General features: G+C 34.4%; 1 protein-coding gene across 1 annotated transcript in view; it reads left to right on the top strand.

Annotated features, from left to right (window-relative positions):
* Positions 1-25,897, top strand: part of ZNF280D (zinc finger protein 280D) — a 224,735-nt gene that overhangs the window by 161,529 nt on the left and 37,309 nt on the right. Inside the window, exons 9-15 of the mRNA XM_049773627.1 lie at positions 4,547-4,770; positions 8,284-8,441; positions 9,118-9,218; positions 10,536-10,682; positions 19,658-19,792; positions 21,321-21,628; positions 22,105-22,245. Of these exons, the coding sequence (XP_049629584.1) occupies positions 4,547-4,770; positions 8,284-8,441; positions 9,118-9,218; positions 10,536-10,682; positions 19,658-19,792; positions 21,321-21,628; positions 22,105-22,245 (1,214 nt within the window). The remainder of the gene's footprint in view (positions 1-4,546; positions 4,771-8,283; positions 8,442-9,117; positions 9,219-10,535; positions 10,683-19,657; positions 19,793-21,320; positions 21,629-22,104; positions 22,246-25,897) is intronic.

The following is a 25,897-nucleotide window of genomic DNA, read 5'->3' as shown; positions in this document are numbered from 1 at the left end:
TCTGAGGATGGAGTGTCATTCATATCTATCTATCTATCTATCTATCTATCTATCTATCTATCTATCTATCTATCTATCTATCTATCTATCTACCTACCTACCTACCTATCATCTATCTATCTATCTATCTATCTATCTATCTATCTATCTATCTATCTATCTATCTATCTATCTATCTATCTATCTATCTATCTATCTATCTATCTATCTATCTATCTATCTATCTATCTACCTACCATCTATCTATCTGTCTATCTATATCTATCTATCTATCTATCTATCTATCTATCTATCTATCTATCTATCTATCTATCTATCTATCTATCTATCTATCTATCTATCTATCTATCTATCTATCTATCTATCTATACACTGGGCCTCTTTCTTTCATTTCTCTTTTCAGATCTAGTATATTTTGTTGGGTTTCAATCTGGTTGACCTATCAAGTATTGACAGGGCCATGTTGAGGTCTCCCACAATTATTGTGTTATTATTGATGACCTCTTTCAAATTTGTCAATAGTTGTATTAGATATCTTGCTGGTCTCTCATTAGGTGTGTATATTTTTGGTATTGTGATTTCCTCCTGTTGCACATATCCCTTGATTAGTACGTAGTGTCCATCTTTGTCCCTTACAACTTTTCTGACTCTAAAGTTTTTGTCGTCTGATATTAATATGGCCACCCCAGCTTTTTTGAGGGTGTTGTTTGCTTGGACGATTTTCCTCCAGCCTTTGATTTTGAGTCTATGTTTGTTCTGACTATTCAGGTGTGTTTCTTGTAGGCATCAGAAAGTTAGATTCATCTTTTTGATCCATTTCGCCATTTTGTCATTGTGACTAGGATGTGTCTTGGGGTGCTTTTCTTTGGGTCTGTTTTAACTGGTACTCTTCAGGCATGCAGGATTTGGTCACATGCAGTCATTATCTCTGGGAGTTTCTCTGTAATGATGTTCTTGATTGTTGATTCTTCCTGGAAATTCTCCTCCTGTGTTTCTCGGACTCCAATAATTCTTACATTGTTTCTGTTGAATGTATCAAACATTTCTATTTTCAACTTTCCAAAATCTTTGAGTATATTTCCCATTGTCTGATTCTTTTCCAATCTCTTCTGTTGTATGGAGTTATTATGCCTCTCATCTTCCAGCTCACTGATTCTCTCTTCAGCTGCTGTTACTGTATTGGGAGGCTTTCTATAGAGTTTTTCATTACCTCCATGGCATTTTTCAGTCCCATTATTTCAGTTTTGAGTTGTCTGATTTCCATATTAGTTGTCTGTTCAGATAGATTTGTGCTCCCTTTGAGTTCTATGAATATTCTCCATATTTCTATTCTAAACTCCCTTTCTGAAAGGTCAACCAGGTGGTTGGCATTTTTTTGTGTCATCAGGACTGTCATCCTCATACTCTTTGCATGCTGTTGTCCTGCGTTGTTTCCTCTTTGCCACCCTTGAACTATGATTCTTTGTATTGCGATGGGGTTCATATTATATAAGAATTTTTTCCCTCTGTGCTCTTGGATTGACACTGGGATCAGAAGTAGCTCCAGGTGTAGCTTTTAAGAGTCTGCTGTAGTATCTGTTAGGTTTAGCCTGGTTGAGTTATCAAGGGGTGACTGGGTGATGTTGAGGTCTTCCAATATTATTGCTACTGATGCCTTCTTTCAGGTTTGTCAAAAATTGTACTAAAATTTTTTGATCCCTCATTGGGTATATATATATGTCTAGGAGTATGATTTTATTTCCTGTTGTACTTATCCCTCGATTATTACAAAATGTCCATCTCTGTCCCTTGCAACTTTTTTAAGTCTAAAGTTTGTGTCATCTATTATTAATAAGGACACTCCAGCTGTTTTAAGAGAGCTATTTGTTTAGATGATTGTTGTCCAACCTTTTATTTTGAGTCTTATGTTTGTTCTGGCTATTCAGATGTGTTTCTTATAGGCAGCAGAATGTTGGGTTCAGCCTTTTAGTTTATGTGCTGCCGAAACGAGCACGAAATTCAGCTTTTTGATCTATTTTGCCTGCAACTCTGTATCTCTTAACAGGTGCGTTAGTCATTTATGTTGAGAGAGGTAATTGCCATGGGGTTTAGTGTCATCTCTATGTAGGAGTTTGTTGTGTCTATTAGTTGGTCTAGTCTTAAAGTAGACCTTTCACTTTGTCTATTTGTGTGTGTATGTGTGTGTGTGTGTGTGTGTGTGTGTGTGTGTGTGTGTGTGTGTGTGTGTGTGTGTGTGTGACACCTGACAGCACTCGGGTCACTCCTGGCAGGCAAGAGAACCATATGGGATGGGATGCCAGGAATTGAACTGGGGTTCGTCCTGTGTTGGCTGTGTGCAAGGCAAACGCTCTATCACTATGCTATCACTCCAGTCTCTCAGTTTGTCTTTTAAGGCAGGTTTTGAGTCTGTGAAGTTTCTGAGCTGTTGTATATCTCTGAAGCTATGTATGATTCCTTCCAACCTGAACATACATCTGGCTGGGTGCAGTAGTTAGGCAAATCATTCATTTTGTTGAGTTTGTCACTATATTCCACCACTGCCTTTTTGCTTTGAGGTTTTTTTGTGACAGGTCTACTGTAAATCTTAAGGATGCTATTGGAATATAATTTTCCTTTTTGATCTTGCTGCTTTCAGTATTCTATCTCAGTTTTGGGATTTATCATTGTGACTGGAGTGTGTCTTGGGATGCTTTACTTGAGATCTCTTAAGGTATGCAGGATTTGGTTGCATGTATTCTTTAGCCCTGGGAGTTTGTCTGCAATGATATCTTTGACTTGATTTTTCATGGGCATTTTCTTCCCGGGTCCCTGGGACTCCAGCAATTCTTATGTTGTTTCTGTTGAGTTTTTCTGTTCACATTCTTTGAGGATTTTTTCCATTGTCGATCATTTCTTTTAAGTCTCTTTTCTGTTGTATGGAGTTGTTATGCATCTCATCTTGAAGTTCACTGATTCTGTCCTCTGTTGGAGAGGCTTTCCTGTGAGGTTTCATTTTGTTTAATATATATTACAGTACTATTATTTCAGTTTGGAGTTTCTCATTTCTATTTCTATATCCTCTTTATTATTATTTGTGGTTCATTCAATTAGTTCCATGCTTTCTATGAATTCCATGAGGGTCCTTTATATTTCTTCTCTAAACTACTTATTTAAAAGGCTAAATATGATGTCAGCACTTTTTGCTCATCAGAACTAACATCTTCATTCTCTATTGGTGGAGGTCTGCATTGTTTCCCCATTGTCACTCTTGTAGTGTGGTGCCTTGCATGCAGATGACCTGGGTGGACCCAGGTTTGATTCTGGCATTCCATATGCTCCCTTCAGCCCACTGGGGCGATTTCTTTTTTGTTCGTTTGTTTGATTTTGGGCCACATCCAATGACACTCAGGGGTTACTCCTGGCTGTGCGCTCAGAAATCGCCCCTGCTGGGGCGATTTCTGAGCACAGAGCCAGGAATAACTCCTGAGCGCCGCCGGGTGTGGCCCAAAAATCAAAAAAAGATTTCTAGAGTTCACCTCCAGAAATTGTGGTTTACTGCTTTGAAGTTAACATTTTAATAAACACTTCTGCTTTTCTTTTTTTTTTTTTTTTTTTTTTTTTTTGTGGTTTTTGGGTCACACCCGGCAGTGCTCAGGGGTTACTCCTGGCAGGCACGGGGGACCATATGGGACGCTGGGATTCGAACGGATGACCTCTTGCATGAAAGGCAAACGCCTTACCTCCATGCTATCTCTCCAGCCCCAACTTCTGCTTTTCTTTATGCTGATTTTCTTTCTCAAAAACTGCCCTGGAAAAGTACTGCTATTAAAAATTAAGTGAATTAATTTTTTGAAAGATAAAGAGCTCATGTTTGAACATTCCTTTATTAGAATTATTTTATTTAACATATTTTTTAGAATGAGCTACATTTGCCTTCAAATATCTAAGTATTTTATTTTAAAGTTGTAATTTGAAAATCTCAAATATAGTTTATGCTTCTTTGTGTCTCATATTTTTTACCTCAGGAAATGACAGGTGTGCTCAATATTTTTATTCTGGTCAGATATTATGAAATTTTGACAAACAGGTTACTTATAATCTGTACATCTATACTGCCATACAAATATAAAATAAGTTTCAGGTTTCATCATTGAATTATAGTTAAATATCTAATAATTGAAAAGGTAACTTGCAATGAAAAAGATCAGTAGCCCACTCTGGTTATGAGATTTATTTAGGTTTAATTAAGAAAAATAGATGTTTATTTGAAGTTTTTTTACATTAAATTTGTACCAGAAAGCTTTTTCAGATATATTTGTTTGTTTCTTTTTTGGGGGGTGGGGTTAGGTGAGGGAGAATGCCTCCCTGGTGATACTCAGGTTATTCCTGTCTCTGCACTCAAGAATTACTCCTGCCTGTGCTTGGGAAGGGATATGGGCTGCTGGGCATACTTGGATTGATTGTGTGTAAGACAAATATCCTACCAGTTATATTATCGCTCTGCTCCCCAAACATAGTTTTGCATAGTTGTTCAGTGAATAATAAGGTTCTCTTTTTTATCTTTCAGTTCTGTTGTCCAGACATGATAAATAATTTTTTCGGACTGGACAAAGCAGAATTTTCAAGTACAACAGATAAAAATCAGGCTCTTGATGCAGAGAAAGGAAAATTGATCATGTTAGTTAATGACTTTTATTATGGAAAACATGAAGGAGATGTCCTGGAAGAACAGAAGACTCATACAACATTTAAATGCTTCAGTTGTTTGAAAATTCTTAAAAATAATATTAGGTATGTAAATAGTTATTTTTATTTTTATTTGAAAATTAGAATGCTACAGATATAAATTTTATGTCTTTATCCTGCACATTTTTTGCCACTCTTGGTAAATGATGTTAAAACTTTATATTAAGAACAAAGGAAGGCACACATTCTTGTTGAAAATCTTTTCTATGTAAAATTGACTTTTGAACCTACTTATTTTTATTTCTTTCAGTTTTTATTGTAAATAAAGCAAATGTTCTTCCACATAGAGCAGTAACACTAAAATTTTTTGAGTTTTTTTTTTCTTATTTAAGGTGTCTTTGAATTTTATTTTTTTCAGATAACCTGAATAGATTTTTTTTATGTTTTGACCAGTTTGACCTCTAATCTTACTGCTCTAAACATTCAATTTGGACTCAATACTTTTAGCACACTTAAATTGGAGAAAAACTTACCTTTGTTTGAGAAGTACCAATTCTTATAAATGTCACTATTGATTTTTAATGTCAACACCTTTAAAAATTTGTTTAAATTCCATTGGAATTTTGAGATTCTATATGCATTGCTTTAAATTTTTATAAAATACCTTGCAATCTTTAATCATACTTGTGGTAAAGCTACCAATCTAAATTGAGTTAGTTACAAAAATAAAGTAAGATATTTTGCATGCTATATTTCATTGATTGTACAGGTTGGCACATATTAATTTAGGTTTCCCTGTCATTTATTAGAAACAATTTTAAATATTTAGCAACTTCTTTTTTTTTTTTTTTTGCTTTTGTTTTGGGCTTCCTGGTTCTGCACTTAGGAATTACTCCTGATAGTGCTCTAAGGACCAATTGGGATGTTGAGAATTAAAGCTGGGTTGGAATTATGCAGGATAATCACCCTACTTGCTGTAGTATTATTAACTACATTTAAAAATTAACATTGTGGCTGGAGCGGTGGCACAGGGCATAAGGTCTGCCTTGCGTGCTAGCCTAGGACGGACCATGGTTCAGTCCCCCAGTATCTCATATGGTCCCACAATCCAGGAAGATTTTTGAGTGCATACCAAGAGTAACCCCTGAGCATCACTGGGTGTGGTCCAAAAAAACAAAAACAAAACAAATTTGAGTGCATACCAAGAGTAACCCCTGAGCATCAGTGGGTGTGGTCAAAAAACCCCCCCAAAACAAAACAAATTAACATTAAAAATTTTACAACAGATACTTTAACAGTAGTTTAGTTCTAGTTTTGCCATTAGCATTTGCTGAGTTAGCTGTATATATTTTCATTCTCCCATCAAACTTTTTGTTTAGTTTTTGTTTTGGTGCTTTTAAAGATAAGGTTTAGCTCTTTATACTTTCTTAGGTGAAATATGTTTGTGAGTGTACATATAGTACATTTTCCTTTTTATATTTACCTGTGATGTCTATTATGTGGACACAAAATTTGTTTTCCTTTTGAATTTGTGGGTCTACAACGAAGCATATTAGAAAACTCCTGAGTACTGTCATATACTCCTGTAAAAAAAAAAATCTTATTTTTTGGTAATTTATAATTTTGAAAATAATTTCACATATGTATTTTCACATTTCTTTATCTTTTTGTAAATCAAGTTTTAATAGCAATCAATAGTAAACAAACCCAATAGTTTTAACGAAGAGAATATTGTACTTTGTGATGCTATGTTTAAATGTTATTACAGTAGAACTGTCACTGATTTACATACAACTACCATTTCAAAATAAAACACTGCAAAACTCATGTTTTTAAACATAGAAAGTATATAGAAATATGGTTAAATAACTTAGTTCCTAGTTATATTTAAATCTTATGTATATGACATATGAAGTTGTTTCATTAATAATTGCTTGCTTTTTTTTTAAGGTCAGCCCACCTTATTAAAATTTTAAAAATCTTTATTGTTTCGCACATTGTTTGTTAATATTGACTATTCAGAAAGTTCAAGCATTTTTGGTATCCAGGAACTTAGCATTTTAAAACACTTAGAAAAGGATTTGGTCTATAGCCCAGTGGCTGAAGGATTTGGTACTGGTCCTGGTTCCATGCTCAGTAGGTTGTTACTGGTAGAGTTTAGGAGGAGATCAGGCATGCAAAATATAGTTCAACTCCTTGAACTAGCTCTTCAGCCCAGCAATTAATACATTCTAAAAATAGTTATTGCTTATGAAGTTTGTAATAGTGGCAAGCACATCTTGGCAAAGGTATTATATATAAATAAAATTTTAACATGGAAAACTGAGAAGGGAAATTTTTGCTTGTAGATTTTTTTTATCTTTTCTGTGTTGCCATTTTAAGGTAATTTTGTTTTCATAGGCTGAATGATAACCAAAACCATTTAGACTTACTCTCTGAACATTCTTGTGTATGTTTTCTGCTTTTATTTTTCTCATTTCCACATGTTGTTTTCTGAAATGTGAACTCACAATGGGGATCATATAATAATAGAGAAAAAACTTGATTTTGGTTAAGATTATTTATATAAATTCACTTTAACTGTTTAGAAAGTATGAGTTGAAAATCAGTTTGTGACTTTTTGTCTATGTATATAATTGGTCAAAACTGGGGTCTTCAAAAGGTGTTTGTACAACTTGTGTTAAAACTAAAGAATAGAGTTGTTTCAAGCCATAATCAACTTTAAAAAGAAGTAATGTAGAGATCTGAGAAAGATAGCTATTATAATGTGTCTTGATCCAGACTGATGATCATCATTACTAGTTTCAAGATTATTTCCTTTAGGAACTTAGTGTGAATAATTGTTTATAGTTGACTTAGTATAAAGGTGGTTACTTTGAATAACTTTGAAGTATAGAAAAATGCTCCACTAAGCTCTTTTAAATAGGTATTACCATTTGTGTCTGCTGTTGGTGGTCATAGTTGCTCCTATTACAAAGCCTTTTAGAGAAGCTGAAATAGCAGAACACAAAAATTGAAATAATGGAATTGCCTATAAAGGACACAATCTGCGAGTTAAAAGGAACAGTTCATGCTAATGATAAACCTGTATTAGTAAATAAAACAAAAGGTGCTTGTAATTGTAGGTGTTAAAATTGTCATTATGTGAGAAGCTAAGGCACAAGTGAAAATACTAGTAGTTGTCTTTTAAAAGCAGCTGGAATATATTATGTATCTCTACACCTTCAAATGATTTTTCACATGTCCTGTAATTGCTTTCTTAGGGCATTTTTCTTTTGAGGTTTTAATTTTAAAATGTAAATAGTATTTTCATGCATGAAGTAGCTGGCTGTTTTATCTTCTAAAATTTTTAAAATAAAAAAATTTTAAGCAATTAAATGACCAGTTAAATTATATTTTTTTATTATTTTATAACAAATATGATATGAAAAAAGTTTACTTAGTCACTTCATTGAAGTATCTTTGTTTAAAGTGTTCATTTTTCTAGAGGATTCTAAGGTTTTTTGAGATTATATTTTTATTACAAAATTGATAGTTTTAATGTTTAGTTTTAGATCCTTATTTGTGAGATTCAGTTTTTAAATCTGAATATGTGCACCTGTTGACAATCATATATAGGTTTATGAACCACATGAAACATCATTTGGAACTTGAGAAGCAGAGCAGTGAGAGCTGGGAAAACCACACCACCTGCCAGCACTGCTATCGGCAGTTTCCCACACCGTTCCAACTGCAGTGTCACATTGAAAGTACACACACACCCCATGAATTTTCTAGTAAGTTACTGTTCCATTCAAATTTTGCATATACTTGATTTTCATAATGCACGCTCTGAATAAACCTTAAATCTCCGATAAAAAATAAGAATAAGACTTGGAATAAAAGAGCATAATTAGTTTTAATTTATATAATAGACTGATTTTATTTACTCAAATTAAAGTTTCTATTATAAATATTATTAATAAAGATATAGAGCATTTATGTGGGACTCTTAAATTGGGTGTCTAAGATCAATTTTCTATATAAAGGTAGGGCCCTTCATTTAAACTTTGAGGATTATAGGTAATTAAAATCTTATATCTTGGAGAGATATAAAATCTCATATCTTGGAACTAAGCTTACATCCTGTCTTTGTTTCATAAGCTATATTAGGTAAATTATATAATATTAAAATGGAATGCTATTCGAAAATAGAAATACTTTTACTTTACAGTCTTGAAATTGGGGTTATAACATAAGTCTAAAGTATTTAGGACTGTTAGTGCATGGTTTACTGTAAAATAATTCTATACCAATATCACTGATATAATAGCTGTTGATGTAGAATCCATTGATAGATACATAGTATATCAAATATTGATATAAATATAGTATCTATTGATATAGATATGTAGAGAAGTGAGTATCTATGTAATAAACAGTATAATGTTTTTCCTCCCATTTCTCTTTTAGCTATTTGCAAAATTTGTGAATTATCATTTGATTCAGAGCATAGTCTTTTACAACATATGAAAGACAATCATAAACCCGGTGAAATGCCATATATTTGCCAGGTATACATGTATTTTATTATGTGCTTAGTGTCTGTTGTTTCAGTTGTTGATGTAAACTTATTTTCTAGGGATTGGCAAGTTGTTTTTTTTTTTCCTATAAAGGACCAGGTAGTATATATTCAGACTTTCAGGATCATGCAGTTCTCTTGAAGCTAATCAATACTGCATCTGTAGCACAAAGGCAGTGTAGACAATATGTTAAAAAATGGATATCTGATTGTATTTTAGTAAAACTTTATGGACAGTAAAATTTAAATTTTATATAATTTTTCTTTGTTTAAAAACTAAAGTCCTTACCTCTGAGATAACTCATGCATTGTTTTGGAATCAGTGGAGTTAGAATTGACCCTTATATCATTGTTCGCATACTTTTTTATTGTTCAAAAAAAAGTACTGTGGGATAAAGTCATGCATATTGACTTTTTAGACCATTTAGTGAAGAATGTCGGCATAAATACGAATCATAAAAAGCTTTTAATCAAGAGTGTCTTACCAAGTATTTTTGACTGATATTTCTCCAAAATTTAAAGGAATGGGAAAGTAAGATAATAAATGAGTTAAAATTAATGAGAAGAGGAGAGAAAAAAATAAAAAAAAAGGAGGAGGAGGAAAGAGTGAGAGAGTATTGAGGTTTAAGGCATTTGCCTTGCATTCACTAATCCCACCCCAGTTTGAATCGCTGGCACCATATATAGTCCTTGGAATATTCAGGAATTACCCCTGACCACAGAAACAGTAGTAATCCTTGAGCACTGCTGGATGGGATTCCCGTACTACCTACCCCAACCCACCCACTGCCACTAATTAATTGCCTCTGTCTTAGCCTGATACCTAAAACACATTTATAATATGAAGAAGAATGCTATTTTGTTTTTGGTTTCCAGTATTCAGGGTGGAAATGCTTGAAATGATATGTGGTGTCAGTGGTCAAGATTTAACTACATGCAAGGAAGGTGCTTTACCTCCTGGACTCTCTAGCCCTAGAAGAATGCTATATATGTAGCAGGAAAAATAAGCTAATATCAAACTATAGATCAAGAGGTATCAGAGTTAGAAAATTCAATTCAAAGTAGGGAATAAAAAAAAATTCTGACAGAATGAGAGAAGCTGGTAGATTTAAAGAAGTGTCTCTTAATTCTTGAAAGATAATCTTTTTTATTAGTCTGTGGTTCTTGAATAATGGGATTCTTGGTTGTAACATATATCAGAGCCAAATTAGTAGAACATAATATTTTCCAAACATGAGATTCATCATTGTTTCTTTGTAATTGCATTTATTACAAAATTTTAAGTTAACTAGACCTTCTCTCTATATAGGTTTGCAATTATAGATCATCATTATTTTCTGATGTGGAAATTCATTTCAGAACATCTCATGAGAATACTAAGAACTTGCTTTGCCCATTTTGCCTGAAAGTTATAAAAATTGCAACACCTTATATGCATCATTATATGAAGCATCAGGTGAGATTTAACAATTTGTATTTGTTCATTGTTTATTTCAGCAAAAAGATTATGACTTAGAACATTGGATAGATTTGTTCTTCAAAGAGAGCATTCATATTCTTAATGATGGTTAATTTGCTGTTTAGACTGAATTGTGAAACTTTTTCTTTTTCCTTTTTTTTTTTTCATGATGTGACACAAAGATATGAATATCTTGATAGATTAAATTAGGAAACTAGGGGACTGGGGCAAAGGGCTTGATTTGACAAGACTTCCCCAGCTGATCCTGATTTAAATCTCTGCATGGTAGCCTGAACTGTACAGGAATGATTCTTGAGCACAGAGATGAGGGAAGCCTTTTAGGACTGCCTGGTGTGATCCCACAACCAAAACCAACCAAAAACTAAAAAGGAAACTAGATCTAGAACAGAGAAATGGAAAAATGCTTGAAATATTCAAAACATTGGCCATTTCAGGGTGATGAGTGGATGTGGGATCTACTTTTTATTGGTAAACTTAAGACTTGGTTACGTCAAATAGTACCACTTTCTGGGGTGGGATGGGAGAAATCTAAAACCACAATAAGAGAAAAATAATAAGATTTGGGTCATAGCAGAACAAAAAAATATATTCTTGTAAGTAACAAATTATAGATGCTTAATAGTTAAGCATTTTGATATAAAATGACCTGTTGAGTCTATAATTATGGTTCTTGGTGTTGTCCATAAAACAAACTAGAAAGTCCTCCACCCTTGAGCTGAATTCTGTGATGGGCTATTTGGCTTTTGAATCACTGTTTTCTAGTTCGGGAAATATTTTGAAGAAATTTATCCAAAGTTAAGTTTGACTGAGAAAATAAAGATTAAGGACTTATCTTCTTTTCCTCTTACTTTTAAAACTTTTTTCTACTTTTAGTACCCCACTGAGAAGATACTGCCATTGTCCAACAGGAATGACTTTTTTTGTAGCTGCCAGAAACAAAAGAAAAATTGATAATTGATACTTTATGTATAAACTTAGATAAAGTTCTGTATTTACATACTCACTTGTTTTGTGGATGACTTCTACCAGCTCTATATATAGTTTAGTTATAGGAACTCAGAATTACTGCTTAGTACATATCTTAAATTCTGATGCTATATTTGGCCAGAAAAATAATTTGTGCTATACTGATCCAGTTTTAAAGAGCAAAAAAAATGCCTTCCTTTGCCAAAATCACAAGTCAGTAGATTTAATGAATCTGATAATGTAGTCAATTTTTGTCATCTTACTAATTGAATCATTATAGAGTCTTATTAAATTGGCATGCTAATTTATGTAAAAGGTGACGTTGGTATGTTACATTACGTTATGTAAGTTTAAAGGGAAGCATTTTATGCCTCTTTGTTTACCTTTGTTTGTTTTGGGGCCACAACTAGTGGCTTTTAGGGATTACTCCTGGCTCCATTCTCAGAAATTATTCCTGGCAGGCTCTGGGGACCATATGGGATCTCAGGGATCGAACCTGGGTTGGCTGCATGGAAGGCAAACATCTTACCAAACTGTACTATTGCTCCAGTCCATCCTCTTTTAAAAAAAAACCACAATTACCAGCAGAATAACAGTATCTCATAAGGGTATCAGTCTTGATTAGTCTCACTCAAAATACCAGAAAGACTCCACTTAATCTGTCTCATTTGGCCACCATGCTAGAAAGGTCTGAGCCAAACCCTGCTCTACAGCTCAGCTCCTCCATGAGGTCACCTTGCCTTGGATTGCACTTATTCCTCCCAGAGCTTTATTTTCTTACAGCTACAGAGTGACAGTAGCTCTCAGCATGCAACATTGGCCTTTTGTTGAAGATCATTATTAATAACATGTTTGTAAGCTTTTATCAACACAGTCGCACTACTTCACGTCTTACTGGTAATCAATATTTGTCTTCCCTAGACCCGAGGTGTCATTGGGTCAGAAGTTCTGTTTTTGTCCCTCCTTGCCTTTTCTCTTTTTCCTTCTTGATCTTTTCTCACCATTCCCTCTCTGGTAACTTTAGTTCTATGGTCTGAGTAGAAAGGTTTATTTTTGTTTGCTTTTATGCTTTTTTCTTGTTTTCCCTCTCTATATCCCACATAGTGTACAATCATCCACCACACTTTGATTTATTTTACTCAGTCTGAGTTCCTCCTTTTCCAGTGTTGTTGCACAAGGCCAGATTTCATTTTTCTTAAGACTAAGCTGTTTTCTGTTGTAAAAATAAATCACATTTTCTCTACTCACTTAGCTGTTTCTGGACACTAGATAGTTTTCATGTTTTGACTGTTACAAATGGTGCTGCAGTGAACATAGCTGTGCAATTAACATCTCTGACAATTTATACTTGGTTTTTTTTTTGTGATTTTTTTGAGGTGGCAAGTAACTATAATAATATTTTATTGGCTTTTGGTGCCCAAATTTTAGTATTACAAAATATTTTAGATAACTTAATCCTCATTTTCCATCCTGATTAATCTGGAAGTAGCACAATGTAAAAACTATCATTGCTGTTAGCAATTACTTGCAATTTGCTCTGTAGGTTATTTATTCTTTTTTTTTTTTTTTTTTTTTTTGGTTTTTGGGCCACACCTGGTGACGCTCAGGGGTTACTCCTGGCTATGCGCTCAGAAGTCGCTCCTGGCTTGGGTGACCATATGGGACGCCGAGGGATCGAACTGCGGTCCGTCCTAGGGTAGCGCAGGCAAGGCAGGCACCTTACCTCTAGCGCCACTGCCCGGCCCCAGGTTATTTATTCTTAATGGGTTTTTATTTACTATATGCGTGACTACATGTTCTGTGTGTGCTCAGCATACTCGGGAGACCTAGGCTTTTTACTCAGTGATTCAGCCACTTGGGCTGGCAGTTCAGTATGAATCCCATGGATGTGATGCTGCTGTAAGTGCTGCAGTGTTGTGAATTACCTCGGCTGCTTCAGTGATGCTAGTGCTCTTCAAGGATGCACCTGGAGGAACCAGGTGGGGGAACCAGGTGGGCAAGGGATGGGATCAAGCTAGGATTGGCTGCACACGAAACAACTGTCAAAACCCAATATTATTATTTTGTGTATATGGGTATCACTGTAAGTGATAATGAACTTGACTTTTTTTGGAGGGGTGACACCCAGCAATTCTCAGGGGTTACTCCTGGCTCTGTGCTCAGAAATCACCCCTGGCAAGCACAGGGGACCATATGGGATATTGTGATTCAAACCACTGTCTGTCCTGTGTTGGTCACATACCAGGCATAAACACCCTACCACTGTGCTATTGCTCCAGTCCAAGATTTCCATTTTGATATGAATTCTTGGACTCTTAAAATCTTCCATGGTTAAACCAGGATGATCTAGCGTATCTAAATACTACTGAGGAAATTAAAAGAGTAATCAAAAGTCTTCTCAAAATAAAAAGCCAAGGCCCAGATGGATTCACTAACGAATTCTTTCAAACCTTTCTAAAGGAACTACTACCAACCCTTTTTAGGTTCTTTCATGAAATTGAAGAATCAGGAACACTCCCAAATAGTTTTTACGAAACTAACGTCACCCTGATACCAAAACCAGACAGAGATGTTGCAAGAAAAGAAAACTACAGGCCAATATTCCTGATGAACACAGTTGCAAAGATCCTTAACAAAATTCTGGCAAATAGGATCCAATGCCTCATCAAGAAGGTCATACACTACGACCAAGTAGGATTCATTTCAGAAATGCAAGGATGGTTAAATCAATCAACATAATATTCTATATCAACAAAAAGAAAAAGAAAAACCATATGATCATATTAATAGATGCAGAGAAACTATTTGATAAGGTCCAACACCCATTCTTGATGGAAACTTTCATCAAGATGGGAATGGAAGAAACTTTTCTCAACATAGTCAAGGCCATCTACCACAAGCCAATGGCAAAAATTATTCTCAATGGAGACAAAAGCCTTTCCTAATCTGCTACAAGACAAGGCTACTTTCTCTCATCATTCCTATTCAACTTAATGCTGGCAGTTCTTACCATAGCGATTAGGAAAGAAAAAATATCAAGGACATGCAGATAGGAAAGGAAAAAGTCAATCTCTCACTGTTTGCAGATGACATGATACTATATATAAAAAACCCTAGAAACTGCCGAAAAGCTTCTAGAAATAGTAGATTTATATAGCAAAGTGGCAGGCTACAAAATTAACATGCAAAAATCAATGGCCTTCTTCTACACCAATAATGATAGAAAAGAAATGGACATTAAAAAATAATCCCATTCACATTAGTGTCACACAAACTCAAATATCTTGGAGTCAACTTAAAGATGTGAAGGATCTATACAAAGAAAATTACAAAACTCTGCTTCAAGAAATAAAAAAGGACATAAGGAAATGGAGACACCCTGCTCATGGATTGGCATGATTAACATCATTAAAATGGCAGTGCTCCCTGAAGCATTCTAAGGATACCCATGACATTCTTTAGTGAAGTTGATCAAGCATTCTTGAAATTCATTTGGAACAATAAACCCACAAATAGCTAGAGCAAACCTTGGGAAAAGGAGTATGGGAGGAATCACTTTTCCCAACTTTAAATTGTATTACAAAGCTATAATCATTAAAACACCATGGCATTGGAATAAAGACAGACCCTCAGATCAGTGGAATAGACTTGAGTATTCAGAGAATATAAATATTTGATAAAGGGGTAAGAAATGCAAAATGGTGAAAGAAAAGCCTCTTTAACAAGTGGTGTTGGCATAACTGGTCGGCCACTTGCAAAAAATGTGAACTCAGACCTCCATCTAATATGCACAAAGGTCAAATACAAATGGATTAAAGACCTTGATATCAGACCAGAAACCATATGGTATATTGAACAAGACATAGGTAAAACACTCCATGACATCAAGACTAAAGGCATCTTCAAGGAGGAAACAGCACTCCAAATAAGTGGAAACAGAGATAAACAGATGGGACTTAAGTTGAGAAGCTTCTGCACCTCAAAGGAAATAGTGCCTAGGCTACAAAAGCCACACACAGAATGGGAGAAACTATTCACCCAATACCCATCAGACATGGGGTTAATATCTAAGATATACAAGCTACTGACAGAACTTAGCAAGAAAAAAAAAATCTAACCTCATCAGACAGTGGGGAGAAGAAATGAACAATTTCTCAAAAAAGAAATACAAATGGCATAAAGGGCACATGAAAAAATTTTCCACATCACTGATCATCAGGGAGAGATGCAAATCAAAACAACGATGAGGTACCTTCTCACACCACAGAGACTGGCACACACCACAAAGAACAAGAACAATCAGTGCTGGTGGGGATGTGGGGAGAAAGGATGTCTCATTCACTGCTGGTGGGAATGCCGTCTAGTCCAACCTTTATAGAAAACAATATGGAGATTCCTCAAAAAACTGGAAATTGAGCTCCCATGTGATCCAGTTATACCACTCCTTGGGATATACCCTAAGAACACAAAAACACAATACAAAAATCCCTCCCTCACATCTATATTCATTGCAGCTCTATTTACAATAGCCAGATCTGGAAGCAACCAATATGCCCTTCAACAGATGAATGACTAATGAAACTGTGATACATATACACAATGGAATATTATGCAGCCATCAGTAGAGATGAAGCCATGAAATTTTCCTATACATGGAAGGACATGAAAACTATTTTGCTGAATGAAATATGTCAGAGGGAGAAAGACACATAAAATGGTCCCACTTATCTTGTGGGTTTTAAGAAAAATAAAAAGACATTATTATAATAATGTCCAGTAATGAGGGCCAGAAGGACCAGCTCATGATATGAAGCTCACCACAAAGATTTGTGAGTGCAATTAGAGAAATAAGTACACTAACAACTACCATGACAATGTTAATGAGTGAGAGAAGTAGAGTGGCTGTCTAGAATGCAGGTGAGGGATGGGGGAGGAGGAAGATGGGGTGGACATGGGTGGTGGGAATATTGCACTGAAGGGGGGTTGTTCTTTTTATTACTCAAACCCAACTACAGTTATGTTTGTAATCATGGTGTTTAAATAAAAAAAAGATTTCCATTTTGCCAATTCCATGATTAGCTCTTAAAGAAACCTCAAACTTAACAGTATTATGATTATATCTTATACAGGATGGAGAGTTGTCCAGAAAGCTATTTATTAAGCTTGATATGGTAAAATACTTTCTTTGTTGACCTTGTTTGTTTTGTATCTTATCTTCTAAATAAATAAATAGCTTTATAAATAACTCCTGCCCATCACCCCCCTTTTTTAAAGATTTTTTTCCATAGGTTCCATGGCAACAGCAAACAGGCAAAAAAAATCACCCCACACCTTCAGCAGTTTTTAAATTTTTGACCCATAAAAATTTTGACTCATGTACTTTATGACTTCTTGGCTTTTTAACTTATATTTAAATAGTTATTATGCACATTTTCACTCTTCCTATTTATTAATTGATTGTTTTAGTAGCATACCTGGCGATGATGCTCAGGCGATTCCTGCCTCTGTGCACTCAGGAATTACTCCTAACAGTGTTTGAGGGACTATATGGGATGCCAGGGATTGAACCCAGGTCAGCCATGTGTAAAGCAAGTGCCTTGCCTGTTGTAAAATTAGTCTTTTTGGTTTTTTCTCTTTTTTAAAATTACTCTTTATTTTGGAGACCACACCTACCATTGTTTGGACTCTACTACTACCTCTGAGGCTTGGGAGCTATGCAGTATGGGATCAAATGTAGGTCTCCTCATTGAAAACATGTACTCAGCTTATTGAGCTCTTTCTCTCTGTCCCAAAACTTTTCCACTCTTTTTTGTTTGTTTGTTTTAGGGCCACACCCAGTGATGCTCAGGGGTTACTCCTGGCTCTGCACTCAGAAATCGTTCCTGACTTGGGGACCATGTGGGAGGCTGGGGAAGAATTTTCCACTCTTTTATAAAAAATTAGAATACAGAATCATAAGGAAGAAAAAAATTTCCCTTTAATCTCCTGTCTTGGAAAATAACTTGGCAGGAACCAAAAAATCTATTCACTAGGGCACAAAATATTTTGTATCTCAATGCAGGAAAAGAAATTGTTACCTAACCTGGTTTTGGAAATCTTTAGTATAAAGTATGAACAGAGTAAAGACAGTATTTTTTAAAATTTAATATTTTTAGTTCACTTCTTATTGTTGTAGTTGGAGTCACACTTTGTGTAATTCAGGGACAATTGAGTGATGCTAGGAATTATTCAACATAGATTCCAGTGCCTTGCAAATTGCCAGAACAACATGCTCATGCCCAGATTTTAATTTTTCTAAAGAGAGACAGGACAGGCCTGGCAAATTGACAGAGCAACATACTCATGCCCAGATTTTAATTTTTTCGAAAGGAAGACAGGGCAATTAGGGATTAATATTAGGACAGAATTTTTTATCAAGAAAGCCATATTGTACCTGAGAAGCTGACTTTAATAATTTTTCCTTCTAATGAAATTTAGAGGTGGAGAGAAAAATTTTTACTATTTGTTTTTTAATTAGAATTTTGCATAGGGAAAAATTAGAAGCTTGATGTGGTAGAAATATTTACTTTCTTTGTTGACCTTGTTAGTTTTGCATCTTGTCTTCTGCATCCTCTTTAGGAAGGAAATATATCTTCTTTTGATAGCTTTCCTGTCTGGCTTGCCATTTTGTCAAGGTAGGCGGAGAACATTTTCTCCACTCTGCTTGGTTCATCTAAGAAAAGGGCAGTGAACTGAGAAAAGGACAAGAACTTCTTTATATCCTCTGAGGCCTTTACCACTCTATATAATCTATATAATATACATATTATAATTTATATATAATATATAATTTATATAATTTTATATATTATATTTGACTATTTTAATATAATATAGTATTATATATTAATACAGTATTATGATTTTTATAATATATAATATATAATATATAATATATAATATAATATAGAAATGTATATCCTAATCAACACTTACCAGAGCATATTAGTAAATATTGAATTGAACATTTAATGGTGGAATGAACACTTTATCCAGTTAACTAGCACTGGGGAAGTGATTTAGATTATCATTAGGTCTGGTCCTCATCTGTAGAATGACAACAGCATTGGGTTTGAGGAGGAACCTAAGCAAGAGGTCACATCTAGTAAGTTGATTGCGATCAGCTATTCAGATTTATGCATCTATATTTACAAAGTCCAGTATTAAAGCACCACCTATGACTTCTTAAGTTAAAATTAATTAAAATTGACTAATTAAAAAGTAAAGAAAAAAAGTATTAATTCACTTCTCCGATTGCATGTGACACATTTTAAGAGTTCAATAGCTACTTGTGACTAGAGGCTACCATAATAGAGAAAACAACCAATCTCAGGAGCAAGTTTTATTTGCTGACACTTTTTTATATCTACTTTCTTTGAAACTTGTTACATATTTGAATTATTTAATTCAAAATATTTGAATTTATTTTACTAATTTGAGAACCAACTGAAAATAGCAAAAATTTAAGGTAATATACTTTTTAATAGGAAAAACAGTATTATTATTACATACTTTAAAATTATAATTGAAATCGTTTTTCACATCAGAATTAAGATAACTTTAATAGGACCTAGAGATATTTTTAAAGCCTAATGTCTACATAGAGAGTTGTTTGTTTTGTTTTGTTTTATTTTGATTTTTGGGCCACATCCTGTGACGTCGAGGAGTTAATACTGGCTATGTGCTCAGAAATCGCTCCTGGCTTGGGGGATCAAATGAAGTTCATCCAGTCAGCCGTGTGCAAGGCAAATGCTGTACTACACTGCATTACCACTCTGGCCCCTACATAGAGATATTTGAATACTTTTAGAGTTTCTTTAAATGAAACAATACTATTTATGGTGAGATAAAAATTCAAGAATTAAAATTTAGATATTAAAATGAAGTTAGAGTAGTTTCAGAACACAGGATCAGTGATTGTGGAATTATTTCTTCTGTTTCAATAGAAAAAAGGAATACATCGTTGTACAAAATGTAGACTGCAGTTTTTGACATGCAAAGAAAAAATGGATCACAAGGCCCAGCATCATCGGACATTTATAAAACCTAAAATGCTAGAAGGATTGCCTCCTGGAACAAAAGTGAGTTCAAATATGTTATATTTAAAATGTTTATATATTTAGTAAATTAATTTCTCTCCAGCTTTACTTATTGAATGTAATTCTTTAAAACTGATTTCTAATTTTTATTTAGACTTTAATTTTAAGTCATTAGCCTAGGAAAACACCAAATCATTATTTCTCTGTTTTTTTGTTTGTTTGGCTTTGGTCTGTGTGTGTGCTATGTTAAAATAATATTCCTAAAATGAAAGACATTTTTGCAACTAATTAAAACAATATAAAACCATGCTCTAAAGACCTAGTTAGAGCAAAAGGAGCTATTCCCTGAAATCCATGATGGGACTAGTCAGAACACTAATGTAAGCAGTGTAGCCCTCATATTTTCCCATATTAATAATAGTAGTAATATTAATAATGATGGTATTTTGATAGATCTTTGGGTGAGGCTTTGGTACTTTTTCCATAGATCCTGTTATTTCTATAATATCTAGTGAAATAGACAACAAAATGTTTTTTGTTGCTAAATTTTTGTTATTGCTAAAAATGTCTAGCAATAAAGTACAACTAATATTAGCTTATTATTGATAAAGAGGTTTTAGAGTTTCTCAAGTTCATCTATCTGTGAAGGAGTAGTATATATTCTGAAGTGTATTGAGGTCCAGTGATTCTTTTTTTTTTTTTTTTGGTTTTGGGATCACACCCAGCTGCGCTAAGTGGTTACTCCTTGCTCTATGCTCAGAAATTGCTCCTGGAAGGCTTGGGGGACCATATGAGATGCCGGGATTTGAACCAATGTTTGTCCTGGGCAGCTGCGTGCAATGCAAACGCACTGCTGCTGTGTTATCACTCCAACCCCAGTCCAGTGTTTCTGGTGATGCCAAAGCACATGTTTTTGATAGGACATCCTTAGAAGCTGTTGCTGATGTACATGTACATGCAGATAGAATGTAGTTATTTAATAAGTATGTTAATAGGCAATTGTCTTCCATTGTTATCCCACCAGTATAATTTCTGAATATTAAATGTCTTAGTACTCTTTGAGAAAACTTCAGGTACTATTAAACTCTCCAAACAGTAAAATAAATTTATGTAGCTTTACCAAATCTTTTAAGGTATGAATTCTGCCCAATGTACCCTTGGAAAAAGGTTATATTTACTGTGATCTGTCTGTTCATAGTTGTTGTAGATAACACAGGCCTTTCTAGAATTATATTTAAGGCTTTAAGATTTTAATTTTGACCTGTTAGTTATATTGGAGCATTTAAAAAGGTTATGGAGTCTAATTTAAAATTTTATAATTTAAATAAATTTTTAAAACTTTAATAATTTTATTAAATCAGAATTATCATTAATAATATAACTAATAATGCAAAAATAAAATATAATGATGAGTAACTCTAAAATTTACTTTTGTTTAATTGGAGTGAATATTTAAATTTCACAGAATTATCCAATTATAGTTAACTTTCTCATTCTCGATAGCTTAACTTTTTATTATACAATGATTTTATAATAATTTTCTAAAACAACTCTTTTCCTCATTTTGTAGGTTACTATTCGAGCTTCAGTTGGACCTGCTCAGTCAGGATCTTCAACAACACCTTGCATTAGTGCAAGCACTTCTACGCTTCAGCTCTCACCTCCAAGGACTAAAAATATAATTGCTAAAAAACCCACAAAACCTAATTCAAATAGACCTAATACAACTAAATCCAATACAAGTAAACTTAATACAAGTAAACCTAATGGAAGTAAATCTAAATGCAAATCAAAAATCTCTAATACGCAAAAGAAACAAAGCACACTGGCTAATAGCAATAATAAAAGTAAAGCCAATACATCATTGAGAAATTTAAGGTATTCTTTTATCCCTAATGTACAATACTAATTACATTTGATATATGATATTTAATATAAATTTACTTTATTACAAAATATTTTAAATGCTATCATTTGTGACATAAAAGCAAGCAAACAATAAAAAGTTATTTTTTAAATAACTTCTGGCACAATACTTAAATTGCTGTTTTTCTGATAATTTTATACCAAAAGTAAATGTTGTACTTACATCTTACGATGTTTATTTTACTATTTTTATCTAGTGATGTCTAAATTGATTGGTCCTCTTTATTTCAGTCCAGCGAGAAAAATTAACTGATGTTTGATTGTTTGTTTACCTCTAGTTTGTTTCATAGCAGATTTCCAAACATTAAGTTTATATTTAAAGGCATTTAACTTAAAACAAATTGGCTTTTGTTAACAGAACAATAGTTGTACTTTCTTAAATTATTTTTATTGTAAAACATTATTATCATTTTCTTTGTTTCCATAAGGTATCGTCCAGGAGTTCATAATTGCATTGAATGTTGTTCCGAAGTAAAAGATTTTGCAAATCACTTTCCTACATATGTCCACTGTAGTTTTTGCAGATACAACACTAGCTGTAGTAAAGCCTATGTAAATCATATGATGAGGTAAGATGTGCTAGACATTTATGATTGTCAGTTAAAAAATGTATTCTGGTAATGTAGGTCTCCTATTAAAATTCTTTATTTTTGAAGGAGCTAAAAATATCTAGCAATAAAGTACATCTAGATTAATGTTGGGGGCCTATTTCTCTGTATATCTGTAGGATTAAAAATACCTTTAAAAATAAAATTTTAAATGTGTTAAATGTGTTTAATAAGCCAATATATGTAATCTCATGAGGGTTAATCCTCTTGAGAGCAGTCAGTTCTTGAGACAGTATTAACAATTTTGTTGATTTTGTTTATGAGCTCTCTTTCTCTTGCACACACATATAAACACATACCCCTGTTCATTCAAGGACATTAGAAATTATTTCAGTTATAATGCCACTATTTTTTTATGGGGCCACACCTGCTGACGTTCAGGGGTTACTCTTCGTTATGCACTCAGAAATCGCTCCTGGTTTGGAGGTCCATATGGGATACCGGGGGATTGAACCGCGTTCCATCTTAGACACCTTACTGTTCCATGCCACCTCTCTGGCCCAGCCATTGTATTTTTAAACTGTATTATATAAGCACTATAATCACAAAATTGTTCATTGTTGGGTTTCAGTCATACAGTGTACACTATCCTTCACTGGTACACAATTTCCATCACTGATGTCTTTGTTTTCTTCCTAACTACCCCCCCCCAGGTCTCCCCACTATACATAGGGCAGGCAATTTTTTTCTCTCCTCCTCCCCTCCCCTCTCCTCTCCTCTCCCTCCCCTCCCCTCCCCTCCCCCCTCCCCTCTCCTCTCCTCTCCCTCCCCTCTCCCCTCCCCTCTCCTCTCTTCTCCCCTCCCCTCCCCTCCCCCCTCCCCCCTCCCCTCTTCTCCCTCCCCTCCCCTCCCCCCTCCCCTCTCCTCTCTTCTCCCTCCCCTCCCCCCTCCTCTCCCTCCCCCCTCCTCCCCTCCCCTCCCCTCCCCTACTCTCTGTGGTGGTGCCTTGAATGTTACTTTCTCCTCATTTAGCACTGGCAGATCTTAGTTGTTCCTCATTGCTTGGCAATGGATTTGTGATAAATGGCTTTATTGAGCAAAGTTCCTTTAATTTTCATCTTATTTAGAGATTTATCATGATGGATACTATATCTTGTTAAGTTCTTTCTCAGCTTTTATTGTTATGTTCATAAAGTTGGCTTTTTTCTTTATATATATATATATATATATATATATATATATATATATATATATATATGCTGTACTATATCGATTGCCTTATGCGGTTTTTTTGTATGGTTTTGAGCCATACCCGGAAGTACTCAAGTACTCAGGTTATTTCTGGTCATGCACTCAGAAATCACTCCTGACATGTTTAGGGAACCATATGGATACTGGGAATTGAACCCAGGTCAGCTATAAGCAAGGCAAATACCCTATATAATATTGCTGTATACACTCTGCTATAATATTGCTTTGGAACCTGATTTGTGTATGTTAAACCATCTTTATATCCCTAAAATGAATCCTACTTGGTCACAGTATTTAAGATTCCTGATAAGTTATTGATTATGTTTGCTAGAATTTTGTTGTGGATCTTTGCATCCATGTTCATCAAGGATATAGGTCTATAATGCCACTATTGAAGCTTTTCGTTAATTCATCCCACTTTGATTATTTGTATAGAGAAAGCCTTGGAAGTCCATGTCATTTTCATTTGTACATGATTTATATAATCAGTTTTCAAAAATAGTCAAAGATTACTTAGCTATAAACCTATTATATAACATAAACCTCACTATTCAAAGTGAGGTTAACTAAAAGCAATTCTGTGTGTCTCAGATATTAGGATCAATCTTAACCTACCACAATCCATCATGACTTCCTGAGACTTTGAATTCTGCCTCTCCTCCCATCTATAATAGTGGTCTACACCTGCATTCCATTTCTGCTAAACTATTTTTTCTAAATTACTGGTATATTTATTTTATTCTGTACCCATTCTCACCCGTTGAATAGCTCTCTGCATTATTTTGCTATCTCTCTGCACTGTTTTATTCTTGTTACGGGCTGTAGTACTCTGTACAGAAACTTCATTTTTCCAAAAGATGGATTTCTTTCATCCCTGTCCTGTCACCTCTGTACTCAAGCATTTTTCTTCTTGCTGGTATACCTGCCTCAGTGTATTCTGTAAAGAATCTCTTTCTTGGGGTTGGAGAGGCGGTGCTAGACGTAAGGTGTCTGCCTTGCAAGCGCTAGCCAAGGAAGGACCATGGTTCGATCCCCCGGCATCCCAAATGGTCCCCCCAAGCCAGGGGCAATTTCTGAGCGCTTAGCCAGGAGTAACCCCTGAGCATCAAATGGGTGTGGCCCCAAAAAACAAAACAACAACAACAAAAAAAAGAATCTCTTATAAATTGACAATCTTCACCAGACTCAAATTTCTCCCACATATATTTGTTGTGGTTCTTGCTGTTGCCAGAGTTTAGGGAGAGAGAAAAGTGATCAGTTACTGTGTGTGTGTGTGTGTGTGTGTGCGTGCGTGCGTGTGTGTGTGTGTGTGTGTGTGTGTGTGTGTTCGCGCGCGTGTGCGCGCACGTATGCGTGTGTGAATGCACTTGCACCGCTTGTTATCGCCAGTCTTTTGTTTTATGGCACCAGTCATGTACTGGTCACAAACCTTCATTCCTAGGCACTCCCATACATTTGCTGCAGTTACTCTTCCTTATTCTATTAGTTCCTGGAATCCTCCTGACCTTCCTCTAGTTTTGTTGCCCTCTCAGTGTCTGATTACCACTGCTGTGCATAGTGATAATTAATTACTGTGAGTTGTGTATCATCCAGCTGTTCTGTCTTTTCCTATGTCTGTTTTGTCCTGAAAAGACTTGTAGTCACAATGTCACCTAACAAATCATAAGCAATAAGTATTAGTCATTGTTTATTGTCATAGTAAAAGGCTCTAAGTAAAACAAAATATATTAGAATATTAATATTAAAAGTCTTAGAAAAACTTAATAAATCTAAACACATTTAAAAATCTTGACACTATTGCGCGACAACATATTAGAATAAGATTCTGGAAGAGAATCATCATTAGACTTTTCTCTATATATAACAAAATTGTTCAAAGAAACAGTACTTAATATCTCTAGCCAAGTTTGCATATTTTAAATAAGGCAAGTTGGCAAATTATGAAATTTGTACTTGAATTTAAGCTTCACTATTTTTATCTGTGTGATGTCGGACACATTATATAACCTCATTCTGTTTCCTTTTTATGAAAATAAAGTTGCTATAATAAGGAGAAAAATGTACCCACTGTGTTTGATAAAAAATTTTTTTATCTTCAGTGGTGTTCAAGTAATTTAATGCCTGTTATTATTATTATTATTATTAGAAATTGTGGATAAAGTCCATACCTTTAATTTTAATGATTTATTGGGAGTTATGTATTTTATTAGCCATCTAATATGATAATTTATTTGTAGAAAAGTGTTTACTTCAACATCTGAAATTGCTATTTTAAATTAAGAGCACAGAAAAAATTAAGATGAATTCTCTGAGCTAAAAGATTAAATTACATTTTATTATGCCTTGAATTGTGATACCAGTTCTCTTTAGGGAAAATGTAAGGAATAAATTGCTATTGCAATTTAGACAGCAAGTAAGAATA

The sequence above is a fragment of the Suncus etruscus genome, chromosome 5, assembly GCF_024139225.1.
Source record: "Suncus etruscus isolate mSunEtr1 chromosome 5, mSunEtr1.pri.cur, whole genome shotgun sequence".
NCBI classification, from domain to species: domain Eukaryota; kingdom Metazoa; phylum Chordata; class Mammalia; order Eulipotyphla; family Soricidae; genus Suncus; species Suncus etruscus.
Note: the sequence above shows the minus strand (reverse complement) of the source record. Positions and strands in the feature narration are given on the sequence as shown.